The 14,418-nt window shown below is 43.4% G+C and overlaps 1 protein-coding gene and 1 long non-coding RNA gene across 2 annotated transcripts in view; one reads left to right on the plus strand and one right to left on the minus strand.

Annotated features, from left to right (window-relative positions):
- Positions 1-14,418, plus strand: part of ATP8A2 (ATPase phospholipid transporting 8A2) — a 250,069-nt gene that overhangs the window by 99,110 nt on the left and 136,541 nt on the right. Inside the window, exons 23-24 of the mRNA XM_083498877.1 lie at positions 1,393-1,531; positions 7,531-7,595. Of these exons, the coding sequence (XP_083355003.1) occupies positions 1,393-1,531; positions 7,531-7,595 (204 nt within the window). The remainder of the gene's footprint in view (positions 1-1,392; positions 1,532-7,530; positions 7,596-14,418) is intronic.
- Positions 1,290-4,145, minus strand: LOC310704946. Its single transcript, XR_014525109.1, has 2 exons — positions 3,851-4,145; positions 1,290-1,494 (listed from the first exon to the last, which is right to left on the minus strand). It is a non-coding gene; the product is annotated as an uncharacterized lncRNA (long non-coding RNA).

The raw sequence follows: 14,418 nt of genomic DNA on the forward strand, positions 1-14,418 counted from the left end.
GATGGGAATTGTAGTCAAAAAACAGATGGAGAAAGCAAGCATGGAATATCCATAAATACTGCCTGACTTTGAGATAGACAGTTGGGTAAGTAAAAGTGTGGATTCTGTTGTTATGATTTCTGTTCTTTCTCATGATTAAAAAGTCAACCAATTTTCATCACAATTAAGCCCCCTTAATTTTTGCATTCCTGCAGTTGAATGTTTTGTTTAATTTGGATGTCAGCAATCTTTGCATCAAAACTGAAAAAAGTTTTCCCCCCAGCATACATTAAAAATGTTTTCTCTTCGGTTGTTAACAACTTGTGCAAAATTCATTTGAAATCTCTTAAACTATCTGCTGAGTTGCATGTTTGATTTGGAGCCACACATATAATTCCTGTTTTTGCAAAAAGTGTCACATGCTGATTGAATACATAGATCTGCTGTTTATGAAAACGCACTGCTCTGTTATTTGCTCCTTTCTCTTTCCCAAAATTCAAAATATGTAGCCTTTAAACAAAGGGCACTTAAATCTATGATTATGGATTTTGACAAATGTTGTTTACGAAAGACTAGGCACTCGGTTCTAAACAAGGCAGAAAGTCTCATTAAGTTAGACGGAGTTCATTTCTGACACAGGGGCTGATACTTAGTCTGTCTTATCTGCTTACATTTCTACAGCAGTCGCCCCAAACCTTCAGGAAAGTTAAGACTATACTAGAGCCAGTGCATTTTACAATTGCAAATGCTGTGTGCCTCTTGATATTAAGAATATTTACTTAGAAGGAAGTTTTACAGAGTTCAGTAGGATTTATTCCTGAGCGAACTTCCTTAGGATTTCTGGGCTTTTTTCTTATTTCGGAGTATATATACATCTGTAGGATATATAGAGATGGGAAGATAAATGGATGATCATTACATTTGTGCTTCCAAAGTGGGACATGATCAGGTCAATTAACAGTTTTACTTTCGGATGATTGCATCCACTTTGTAGGTATATTTTGAAAGCAGGAAGTATATTTAACGACACGATGCCATGCAACCTCTGTTTTCTGAACTTAAGAAATATACCAATTAAGGCTATTAAGAATGTTGCTATGGCAACTGGTGCATGGACCTCTCCACTGGCTATCTTTTAAAGTTGCAATTACAATTAATTGCTTTTGAATCGTTGCCCTCCTTCTGATCAAAGTGCCTGGTCCTTTTATGCACTCTGAAATGTCCAATTTTCATGCCAGAGGAGCAGCGAAAGTTAACTGCGCCATACATATCTTGTTGAAGGGTGGGTAGTAGAAAGGATAAGGCACAGCTTGCTGTCATTAATTTCTGTTTTTGAGCATGGTCCAAGCTGAGATTGATCCCAGAAGAATGAGACCTCCCAATTCTTTTCTCCCCTCTTCCATCCCTTTTCAGGATTTACTGCTTCTTGGTGCTACGGCCATTGAGGACCGCCTTCAAGCAGGTGTTCCAGAAACGATATCCACTTTAATAAAAGCAGAAATCAAGATTTGGGTCCTAACAGGAGACAAACAAGAAACAGCTCTGAACATAGGTAACAACCCTTCAGCTTTTCTACTAAGGTGGCCCTGTGCAACGTGTTGGATTACAGGGCTCTATCCAACATTAGTCACCTGGTGAAGCACACTCGTTTCAATTAATGGGCATGACTAACTTAGGTGCATTAATTTTATTGGGTCTACTCTGAGTACAACTGTGTTGAATACAACTCACAAGATTTGGTGGCTTGAGCAGTGTGGCTCATTCATTGCACTGCTTTGACCCTTTCATTTAATTCATTAAATGAGTAAGAGATAAGAAGCACAGGCTCCTAATTGTGAAATCTGGGTGCAGGGAGGTGGAGCAAAATGGATGTGCTCTGTCTTCCGCAAGGGCAGATTTCCTTATTGCCCAGACTAGAGAACGTGCACTAATCTCCTTGCAGAACTTTCCTTTGAGACTGAAACCCTAGTGTGTCATAACGGGGAAGGAATTTGATTTAAAGCAAAAAATCATCCGATTTTCACTTTCCAAAGAATCGAAACAACCATTCTTCAAAATTTCCACTTTTCTAATTTTTCTGATGTGGTTCTCCAACAAAAGTGCACGTACTAGGGGAAAATGTGTACAAAAATGAATAAATTAGCGAAAACAATGTACAAAAATTCATTATATAGGGAGAAGTTGCTTGGAAAAATGTGTAGGTTAGTTAAAACTGCAGACAAAAATGTGTTCATTGGGAGAAATTCACACTAAAATGCCGAATACAGTGGTACCTCAGGTTACATACGCTTCAGGTTACATACGCTTCAGGTTACACACTCCGCTAACCCAGAAATAGTGCTTCAGGTTAAGAACTTTGCTTTAGGATGAGAACAAAAATCGTGCTCTGGCTGTGCGGCAGCAGCAGGAGGCCCCATTAGCTAAAGTGGTGCTTCAGGTTAAGAACAGTTTCAGGTTAAGTACGGACCTCCGGAACGAATTAATTGTTTTCATGAGGATTTAAAAATAAATAAATCACAAATTGCTGAAACCTACATTATCATTCCGGGAAACTACACCTGACTTATACCACTTCACTCTGTTCTGTTCCATCTTTATACATACTCAGTTTTAATTTCAAATGTGCTTGTTCACCTAGACCTTTAACTTTTTGTGACTTTCAAGTCAGTATGTATTGTTGGTTGACTGTTAGTTATTTAAGATAGGCTTTTAACAGCAAAGCTCTGGTATTCTGTGATTTCACTTGCATTAAGCTCGGTGGAGTTTTGGACAGCCAGTAATTCTCTCTATTTACATTTAAAATTGACTTCTCCTACTAAAAGTGGCATTTCAGATGCAGCCTCGATAAATCATATGCACTTTGCTTCTTTACCACAGCACAGAAAAATGTAAATGTATTTTCAGAGGCAGGACAAAACAGATCACAGAGGGCTTTCTGCACTGATCTTAATGCAATGGGAACAGATGATTTACTGAGCAGTCTCTCTCTCTCTCTCTCTCTCTCTCTCTCTCTCTCTCTCACACACACACACACACACACACACACACACAGCGAGCAGATATTATGCTGCTCCTATGTCACTGGAATGGCTGCTGTACCCTGTGACCAGAAGGAGAATACAATGCAGAAACTGAGCAAATGGTGGGAAAAAAGGCAGATACAGTCATACCTTGGGTTACAGACGCTTCAGGTTGTGCGTTTTCGGGATACGGATGCACCAAAACTTGGAAGTACTGGAATGGGTTACTTCCGGGTTTCAGCACTCATGCATGCGCAGAAGCGCTAAATTGCACTTTGCGCATGTGCAGAAACGCCGAATCACAACCCGCACATGCGCAGATGTGGCGCTGCGGGTTGCGGACGTGCCTCCCGCACGGATCATGTTCGCAACCCGAGCATCCGCTGTACTCTCTCAGCACCCCTGGAAGCTCCTCCAAAGCCCACCAGTCAGAGACTGTGCTGCAGAAAATGCCTATGGGCTACCCCCCACATGGAGGGAACCAGTTAATTCATGATGCCGACATCCCCCAGCATGCACCCCTGCGCACGGCATGCAAAGTATTGCCACATTATTTTGCTTAGTCAGCCCAAGTGACAGAGAAACCACAGGAGGGAAGAGAGCTCTTGTGCTCGAATCCTGCTTGCTGGTTGACCACTGCAAGAACAGGAGTCTGGACTAGACAGGCCATTGGCCTGATCCAGTCTGGCTCTTCTAATTTCCTTTGCTGTGTCCCTAAACATTCTAGTGCAGAATGCTGTGGCCCAGGTGGTGAGTTGTGCTCCTGATCAGGCGCACGTTATGTCCGTGCTAAGGGATCTTCACTCGCTGCCTGTTAGCCACTGGATTAGTTTTAAGACCCTGCTACTTACGTATAAAGCCCTAAACAACTCTGGGCCTGGTTAACTGAAAGACTGTCCTCTCCTCCACTGTCCTGCGAGGGCATCAAGATCAGCAAGTGGAAACTCATTTGGTTTTGCCACAGACTGGTGATTATCGGCTTGTGGTAACATGGGAGGGAATGCTATTCCTGCAGAAATATAAGAGGCGGCATCAACATTGGCATTCCGCCAGATCTTGAAGATGCACCTGTTTAGACAAGCAATCCCCTAGTCTCCACTGATGAGTGGAGAGTTCAGTCCTGCTTGGTGCTGCTTTGCCAGTGCATTCCTCTGCAAGCTGACATTGACAGGTGGATGGGACCACCTAGCAGTCACCACGTGTGATTATGACATCAGATAATTGACAGTTGTGTGGCCCTGCCCACCTGACAAAACTGGCCAGTGAGGGGAGAGAGAAAGATCTGGGGTGGGGGAGTTCATCACCCTTGTATTATAGGTTGATATAAAATCTCATTGGCTCCTTACATCACCTGACCACTTCACATGACCTGGTGGCTGTCTGTCTGCATTCATGACATCCAGTGGCTGGCAGGCCAGTGGTTGCCTCATCTGTTGAGCTACCATAGTGACACAGGATATAATGCATTTGTATTTTGTTGCACACATCCCCAAGATCTAAAGCATCTTACAATATGGTCATTCAACTCAGTGCAGGGTCTCTAAGTGAGCTCCCCATGGGCACATGTCTTTAGAGAATTTGAAAGCACACCCTCATCTGAATTCACTTGCATGACTGTTGGATACTGCTAATCACTGAGGAATCCAGTATAACTTTTTGCTGTTGTTCAGCACTCAGCTCCCCGGCTCCAGTTGTCAAATGGTGTCTTGCTGAATCTGAAAGGTTCAGCAAGCAGCAGCTTGGAAATTGCTGTGAAGTGTTGCAGCTGTTGTTCCAATCAAAAACCAGCAGAAAATCCCTTTGAATTAGTTATACTAAATTTGTAACCGTTTAGGGCTGCAGTCATTCCCTGAGGACAGGCTCTGCCCAACTTGGAGAGTAATGGCTGAAGCTGTAAGATATCCCTCTTTATTTTTCAGTGAAATTTTAAAATAAAATGGAGCTTTGCATGCTGCAGCATTATTATTACTATTATTACTAAATAACATTCAGGAATTTAAAAATAGCTTGTAGGACTTCTCTTTTTTTAGTAGATACTTAAGGAATCTCACTTTACTCTGCTCCATAGATGTAAAAGTCTTAACAACTCACAATCATTTTGCCCCAAGTTTTTCTCTAAAGATTTATAAGAACATGCTCATTTACTATTTTTTCTTTAGTGAGAACATTCTATGTGGAATACCAGTAAAGCTTCATGCGCAACTTTTATATGAGGCGATTCATTTTATGTAAAATACTTTTAAAATACTTTGCTCTCCTTTTCTCTGAACATTGAGTAATGTTACAGAGTTTGCTTAGTTTTGCATGAGGGAGCACTCAAGACTTAGAGTTTCATAATATGTGCTTTATTTACAAATGGTCAAGTTGGCCACAAATGAAAGAAAACTATTTCAAGGTAGCAGACTCTCCCTGTCCCAGGAACAACTTAGTTAGCTCTCAAAAATCGGACCCCCTTCTCTTGGCTTACTCTAGCTAGAAACAGTGGCTGACGTTGTGTGCAACACTAAACCATGGCTTGGGTATGTGGAAAAGCAAGGAGGAGTCACCAAGAGCAGAACACTGACAGTTTAGTTTCCATTTCCATGAAACTTGGCTTGTAGTTAACATACAAACCAGGGATCATAGCTCAAAAACAAAACAAAACTCTAGTTAATGTAGCAAGCCAACTTCATAACTTACGGTTTGAAGTTGTGCTTGTTTTGAGACTGCATTTTATACCGTGTTCATATGTTAAGGACATGCCAGGGTTTTTTTGGGGGGGGGGGATGAAACTTAAATGCTAAGGTCCTCATTCTACCTTCCCATACAAGCTACACTTGTTGAAATCTTCTCATCTGCAAATCTACACCCTGTTGTATCAAGAAAATTGCTATAAGTTTTAAAAAGCATTTAATAGGGCTTGAGCACTGCAGTCCTCTGCATGTTTACTTAAGCCCTGCTTTGTTGAATAGGTCTTACTTCCTAAAAAGAGTGCATTGCAGATTTGCCAGTGTGGTGTAGTGGTTAAGAGCGGGAGTCTCGTAATCTGGGGAACTGGGTTCGCGTCTCCGCTCCTCCACATGCAGCTGCTGGGTGACCTTGGGCCAGTCACACTTCTCTGAAGTCTCTCAGCCCCACTCACCTCACAGAGTGTTTGTTGTGGGGGAGGAAGGGAAAGGAGAATGTTAGCCGCTTTGAGACTCCTTCGGGTAGTGATAAAGCGGGATATCAAATCCAAAACTCTTAACTTTGTATTAATTACCGTATTTTTCTGTGTATAAGACTAGGGAGTTTTTTTAACCAAAAAATTAGGTTTAAAATTGGGGCTCATCTTATACACGGGTAGTTCTGAGGGGTGTTTATAAAATGGCACAGTCATTAAAATACACAACTCATACCAACTGATTCAAGTAGGTAGCTGTGTTGGTCTGACGTAGTCGAAATACTGTATATATACAGTCATACCTCAGGTTGAATGTGCTTCAGGTTGAGCGCTTTTGGGTTGCAACCCGGAAGTAATGGAGCGCGTTACTTCCGGGTTTCGCCGCTCGGCAGACGCTCAAAATGACGTCGCGCGAATGCAGCAAAACGCAACCCACAGATGCGCCATCGCGTCTTATGTTCTATTCAGGATGCGAACAGGGCTCTGGAACGGATCCCTTTTGCATCCCGAGGTACCACTGTATATATAAATATATATATATAAAGATGTCCAGTGGCACCTTAGAGACCAACTAAGTTTGTTCTTGGTATGAGCTTTCGTGTGCATGCACAGTGTGTTATTCTATAAATGCAGTTTATTCCAGCTGGGAAAGACACTCAGAAAGACACCTTCTATGTGCAAAGCAGGTTCTCTTCCCTTCCCCACTTTTTCATCATGGGGGTTTTACCAGTTGGTGGTGTTGAGGAATCTTAGCCAGAACCTGTTGAATATAGCAGAGCATAGGCAGACTGTCCAGAAGCAGTCAGTTGCAGGCAGGATGAAGCAGGAACAAAACCCTGCTACTAGTAACTTGGTTACTTATAGGTTTATTATTTACAGCAGAGTCGCAAATTACTATATACAGGATACAGACACGGATCTTAACTCTCTCACTGAACAAACTCCAAACGAACTCTCAAAGCACACACTGACCAACAACTAACCAAAAAGATAGGTCATGAGTCGTCATGCCTATGTGGAGACCTCGACCAATAGCAGAGTTGTATCCAAGGTCCCATATCTCTAGGCAGAATAACTCCCTCTGCTCAGTCTTCTTGGCCTTTGGCCAACTCCTTAACTGCTTCTGTGGGAAGCTGCATCAGATAGCACGTAGTCAAAAAGCCCAACAGGTGGAAACCGCAGGAGCAGGGTGTGTGGGTTTTACTGACTGGGGCTTCCCAAAAGCATCTGATTGGCCTCTGTGGGAGCAGAATGGAGGCCTGATCCAGCAGGTGGCTCTTCTTATGTTCTTACGGTTTTCTTTCTGATGTTGAACTTGTTTGTTGTGACGGTGAAGAAGAAAGTGACACTGACGCCCCACTGTGTCTGGTTTGTTATTTGTTTCCCCAGGATATTCCTGCAGGCTCGTGTCCCAGAGTATGACTCTCATCCTTGTGAATGAAGATTCTCTGGACGTAAGTAAAACTTGCTGAGGTTCAGCAGGCCACTGGCTCGATCATCTATCCAGATGTTGTGATGTCTGCAACACGTTCTAGTTAAAGATGAGGAATTTTTTGGTCAAGGATATGGAATTTTACCAAAAGATTGGCACGGTTTTGGATAGCGTTATGTCATAATTGACTTGCTGGTCTCTGTGTCCTATCACTCAGATTTGGGAAGTAGATAGATAAACTTTATTCGCGTTAGCCAGCGGCCATAGCAACATAAAGCAAGCAATGTATACAGATAAAATATATACAAATAAAAAAAGACAGCAATGGGTAAAAAGGGCAATCAAATGACCAAGATTATCGTTCAGATAGTGGCCCTTAATCTCATTACACCCTCGATAAACCTAGCAACCTTTGCTGTTGTCTGATCATTTTGATCTGATAAAAGAAAGAACAATGTGGGGATTTGGGAAGTTCCATTGCGTTCTTTTATGGTAATCTTTTATTTGCTTGTTACGTGTCTCTGCCACTTTCTAAGGAGCTGAAAGTTCAGGGTAATGGCCTTGGGAAGGAGCTTGAGGAAGAGAAAGATGTTTGGGAGGAGGGATCCTCATTCCAGGCTGCCTGTCTGAAGATCTACTGTGTGTACACACACACACACACACACACACATATATATATATATATATATATATATATATATATATATATATATATATGCAGGTTTTGGTGTCCTCGGGTGTCTTCCCGTGTAAAAGTTGGGGTGTCTAGGCGACGTTTCGACGAGGTCTCACTCGTCATCTTCAGGCTGGTGCTTTCGGCTTCTTGTTACTGGAACAGAGCGGGATCTCAGTGTTTGAGTTCCTATAAATACTGTAGAGGGGTGTGGTGTATTGCCTCAAAAGTTCTGGGCAGAGGGGAAGTTCCCAGGCTAGTGTTCTTTTCTTCTTTTGTTCCTTAATTACTTGAGGGATATCTTGAGTGATTACTTGAGTGATATTCTGAGTACCACTTAGGTGGGTCATTGGGTGTGGATTAGTTGCTAAAGCCTTCGTGTCTTGACCTCTTGAATTTGTGAAGAGTTTTTCTGGGAAGATGGCTGTACTGCACTTAGTTGTGCTTTGGCTTGGCTTCGTGTATAGGGGCGAGCTGTGGTTTTGTGCCCTGTGCCAGCCAGATCTGTGTAGGGATTGCAGGGGGGTGCAGCATCCGGAGGTGCCACTATGGTTTGGTTACTGGATGGTGTCTGTAATTTATCTGTGGAGAGGGTCTGGGTTTGGGTCTGGTGTGGTTGATTGGTGGTGGCGTTCTGTGTGCCTCTGGATCTGGTGTCGGTTTTTGTGGGGAGGGCTAATTTCCAGATGTCTGGCAGGCGGGACGTGTCGTCACGCTTGTTCATGTTGTGAGGGTGTTTCTCTATCTCGATGGCTTCCATGATTATTCTCTTGTGGTGATGTTCCATGTTAAAGAGCAATTTGGAATCTGCAAAATTAATTTCGTGTCCTGTTTCTTTCATGTGTTGGAAAAGAGAGGAAGATTTTTCTTCTTTTTTGACGGCATTCTTGTGTTCTGCGATACGTGCATTTATTCGTCTGTTTGTTTGTCCAATGTACGTGGCTGGGCAGACTTTGCAGGGTATTTCATAGACCCCTTGGTTTTCCAACTGGATTTTATCTTTGGGGTTTCTGAGGATATTGGCTATTTTTTGGTTGGTGCAAAAGGCTGTTTTGATATTGTGTTTATGGAGGATTTTGCTAATTTTATCTGTAGTGCCCTTGATATAAGGAAGGAGGGCCATGCCATTGTTTTCTTCTGTGTCTTGGTTTTTGGGGGGTGTTTCTTTTTGGATAAGCTTCGTAACCCTGTTTTGCTGGTATCCATTGGCGATTAACACATTTGAGAGATTCTGTAACTCAGTTGTCAAGTGGTCTTTGTCAGTCAGGCGTTTGGTTCTGGAGATGAGGGTCTTGGCTACGGAGTTTATTTGTGCAGGGTGGTGGTGTGATTGAGCATGTAAGTAGCGGTTGGTGTGTGTTTTTTTCCGGTAGATAGTGTGTCCTAGGGAGCCATCAGGTTTTTTGTAGATTAGGACGTCAAGGAAGGGAAGCTGGTTGTTGGCTTCTATTTCCATAGTGAATTGTATTTTGGGGTGTAGGCTGTTGAGATGTGTGAGGAAGCTATCTAGTTTTTCTTTCCCGTGTGGCCAAATTACAAAGGTGTCGTCAACATATCTGAGCCAAAGTTTGGGTTTGTGTTCTGACTTGTCTAAAGCATTGGTTTCAAAGTGTTCCATGTACAGATTTGCGATGACCGGTGAGAGGGGTGATCCCATAGGTGCTCCTTCTATCTGTTTGTATCTTTGTCCATTGTGGATGAAGTACGTGTTGGTTAGGCAGTGGTTGGTCAGGTCCAGGATGTATTCGGGGGGATTGTATTTGTTTTGAATGGCTGTCAAGGCTTCATTAATGGGCACTTGTGTGAAGAGAGATACAACATCGAAGCTCACAAGTAGGTCATCGGGATGTAGGTTTTGCTTCTTTATTGTTTCTATGAACTGGAAGGAGTTTGTAACGTGTGAAGAGATGGATTCTGCATAGGGCTGAAGTTGCTTAGCGAGAAATTTAGCGAGATTTTGTAGAGGTGAGCCTATGGAGCTGACTATTGGTCTGAGTGGTGTTCCTTCTTTGTGTATCTTGGGGAGGCCGTAGAGTTTGGGGCATCTGGATGATTTTTCTCTGGGGGTGATTCTTAGCTGGATTTCTTCACTGATAGGAGAGGCTTTTATTTTGGATTTGGTGGTTTTTTCCAGATAGGTGGTGGGATCTGTTTTTATAGGTTGGTAGGTAGGGTCTTGGAGTAGATTTGATAGTTTTGCTTGGTAGTCCGATGTGTTCATCACAACAGTGGCATTACCTTTGTCTGCTGGGAGAATGATTATGTTGTTGTCTTTCCTCAGGTTGGTGAGTGCTTTCTGTTCTTCTTTGTGTAAATTGCTTCTGGGTGGTTTGCTGGAGCAGAGGATGTTGGTGACTTCAAGTCTGATTTTATTGGCTTCATCTGGGTTGATTTTGGTTAGGCTAGCTTCGACTCCGCATATGATGTTTTCCGTGGGGATGCGTCTCGGGGTAACTGCAAAGTTGAAACCTTTGGAGAGTACTTTGGTTTCAGTTGAGGTGAGGATCCTGTCTGATATGTTATGTACTGTTTGTTTCATGGGTTGTTGTGGAGGGTGGCTGGGCTTCTGGCGTCTCTCTAGTTTGTGGAGTTTGTTGGTGTGTGTGTCTGTCTTATGTGAGGTCTCAGTTTCAGCTCTCCAGACGGCTAGTTGTTTGCATTTGTCCCAGAGTGCAGGGTGGATTTTGTTACAGAGTTTGAGGTGAAGAGTGAGCAGATCTTTGTTGGTTTGGTTTAGTAGGTATCTTTTCTTATGTAGTTCGTTTCTGATTAGGGATAGTTCAGTTCGTTTCAGGATCCTTTCGGTAGCTGGGGTTTTAGAGTGGAATTTAAGTTGGAAGCATGTGGGAATTAAGTTGTTGTCTCGGCAGTTGCGTAGGAACAAGAGATCACATAAGATGGTGGCTCTTCGGATTTCTAGTTTCTCGTAGGTTCTTGTCAGCTGGAAGGTTTCCTCCCCGTAGAGGTGAGATATTTGTTTTCGTAGATTTTCACGGGTACAGGAATGCAGGTTTTGGTGTCCTCGGGTGTCTTCCCGTGTAAAAGTTGGGGTGTCTAGGCGACGTTTCGACGAGGTCTCACTCGTCATCTTCAGGCTGGTGCTTTCGGCTTCTTGTTACTGGAACAGAGCGGGATCTCAGTGTTTGAGTTCCTATAAATACTGTAGAGGGGTGTGGTGTATTGCCTCAAAAGTTCTGGGCAGAGGGGAAGTTCCCAGGCTAGTGTTCTTTTCTTCTTTTGTTCCTTAATTACTTGAGGGATATCTTGAGTGATTACTTGAGTGATATTCTGAGTACCACTTAGGTGGGTCATTGGGTGTGGATTAGTTGCTAAAGCCTTCGTGTCTTGACCTCTTGAATTTGTGAAGAGTTTTTCTGGGAAGATGGCTGTACTGCACTTAGTTGTGCTTTGGCTTGGCTTCGTGTATAGGGGCGAGCTGTGGTTTTGTGCCCTGTGCCAGCCAGATCTGTGTAGGGATTGCAGGGGGGTGCAGCATCCGGAGGTGCCACTATGGTTTGGTTACTGGATGGTGTCTGTAATTTATCTGTGGAGAGGGTCTGGGTTTGGGTCTGGTGTGGTTGATTGGTGGTGGCGTTCTGTGTGCCTCTGGATCTGGTGTCGGTTTTTGTGGGGAGGGCTAATTTCCAGATGTCTGGCAGGCGGGACGTGTCGTCACGCTTGTTCATGTTGTGAGGGTGTTTCTCTATCTCGATGGCTTCCATGATTATTCTCTTGTGGTGATGTTCCATGTTAAAGAGCAATTTGGAATCTGCAAAATTAATTTCGTGTCCTGTTTCTTTCATGTGTTGGAAAAGAGAGGAAGATTTTTCTTCTTTTTTGACGGCATTCTTGTGTTCTGCGATACGTGCATTTATTCGTCTGTTTGTTTGTCCAATGTACGTGGCTGGGCAGACTTTGCAGGGTATTTCATAGACCCCTTGGTTTTCCAACTGGATTTTATCTTTGGGGTTTCTGAGGATATTGGCTATTTTTTGGTTGGTGCAAAAGGCTGTTTTGATATTGTGTTTATGGAGGATTTTGCTAATTTTATCTGTAGTGCCCTTGATATAAGGAAGGAGGGCCATGCCATTGTTTTCTTCTGTGTCTTGGTTTTTGGGGGGTGTTTCTTTTTGGATAAGCTTCGTAACCCTGTTTTGCTGGTATCCATTGGCGATTAACACATTTGAGAGATTCTGTAACTCAGTTGTCAAGTGGTCTTTGTCAGTCAGGCGTTTGGTTCTGGAGATGAGGGTCTTGGCTACGGAGTTTATTTGTGCAGGGTGGTGGTGTGATTGAGCATGTAAGTAGCGGTTGGTGTGTGTTTTTTTCCGGTAGATAGTGTGTCCTAGGGAGCCATCAGGTTTTTTGTAGATTAGGACGTCAAGGAAGGGAAGCTGGTTGTTGGCTTCTATTTCCATAGTGAATTGTATTTTGGGGTGTAGGCTGTTGAGATGTGTGAGGAAGCTATCTAGTTTTTCTTTCCCGTGTGGCCAAATTACAAAGGTGTCGTCAACATATCTGAGCCAAAGTTTGGGTTTGTGTTCTGACTTGTCTAAAGCATTGGTTTCAAAGTGTTCCATGTACAGATTTGCGATGACCGGTGAGAGGGGTGATCCCATAGGTGCTCCTTCTATCTGTTTGTATCTTTGTCCATTGTGGATGAAGTACGTGTTGGTTAGGCAGTGGTTGGTCAGGTCCAGGATGTATTCGGGGGGATTGTATTTGTTTTGAATGGCTGTCAAGGCTTCATTAATGGGCACTTGTGTGAAGAGAGAGGGTTACGAAGCTTATCCAAAAAGAAACACCCCCCAAAAACCAAGACACAGAAGAAAACAATGGCATGGCCCTCCTTCCTTATATCAAGGGTACTACAGATAAAATTAGCAAAATCCTCCATAAACACAATATCAAAACAGCCTTTTGCACCAACCAAAAAATAGCCAATATCCTCAGAAACCCCAAAGATAAAATCCAGTTGGAAAACCAAGGGGTCTATGAAATACCCTGCAAAGTCTGCCCAGCCACGTACATTGGACAAACAAACAGACGAATAAATGCACGTATCGCAGAACACAAGAATGCCGTCAAAAAAGAAGAAAAATCTTCCTCTCTTTTCCAACACATGAAAGAAACAGGACACGAAATTAATTTTGCAGATTCCAAATTGCTCTTTAACATGGAACATCACCACAAGAGAATAATCATGGAAGCCATCGAGATAGAGAAACACCCTCACAACATGAACAAGCGTGACGACACGTCCCGCCTGCCAGACATCTGGAAATTAGCCCTCCCCACAAAAACCGACACCAGATCCAGAGGCACACAGAACGCCACCACCAATCAACCACACCAGACCCAAACCCAGACCCTCTCCACAGATAAATTACAGACACCATCCAGTAACCAAACCATAGTGGCACCTCCGGATGCTGCACCCCCCTGCAATCCCTACACAGATCTGGCTGGCACAGGGCACAAAACCACAGCTCGCCCCTATACACGAAGCCAAGCCAAAGCACAACTAAGTGCAGTACAGCCATCTTCCCAGAAAAACTCTTCACAAATTCAAGAGGTCAAGACACGAAGGCTTTAGCAACTAATCCACACCCAATGACCCACCTAAGTGGTACTCAGAATATCACTCAAGTAATCACTCAAGATATCCCTCAAGTAATTAAGGAACAAAAGAAGAAAAGAACACTAGCCTGGGAACTTCCCCTCTGCCCAGAACTTTTGAGGCAATACACCACACCCCTCTACAGTATTTATAGGAACTCAAACACTGAGATCCCGCTCTGTTCCAGTAACAAGAAGCCGAAAGCACCAGCCTGAAGATGACGAGTGAGACCTCGTCGAAACGTCGCCTAGACACCCCAACTTTTACACGGGAAGACACCCGAGGACACCAAAACCTGCATTCCTGTACCCGTGAAAATCTACGAAAACAAATATCTCACCTCTACGGGGAGGAAACCTTCCAGCTGACAAGAACCTACGAGAAACTAGAAATCCGAAGAGCCACCATCTTATGTGATCTCTTGTTCCTACGCAACTGCCGAGACAACAACTTAATTCCCACATGCTTCCAACTTAAATTCCACTCTAAAACCCCAGCTACCGAAAGGATCCTGAAACGAACTGAACTATCCCTAATCAGAAACGAACTACA

This window comes from Podarcis liolepis (genome assembly GCF_965112155.1).
Source record: "Podarcis liolepis genome assembly, chromosome: 4".
NCBI lineage: Eukaryota > Metazoa > Chordata > Lepidosauria > Squamata > Lacertidae > Podarcis > Podarcis liolepis.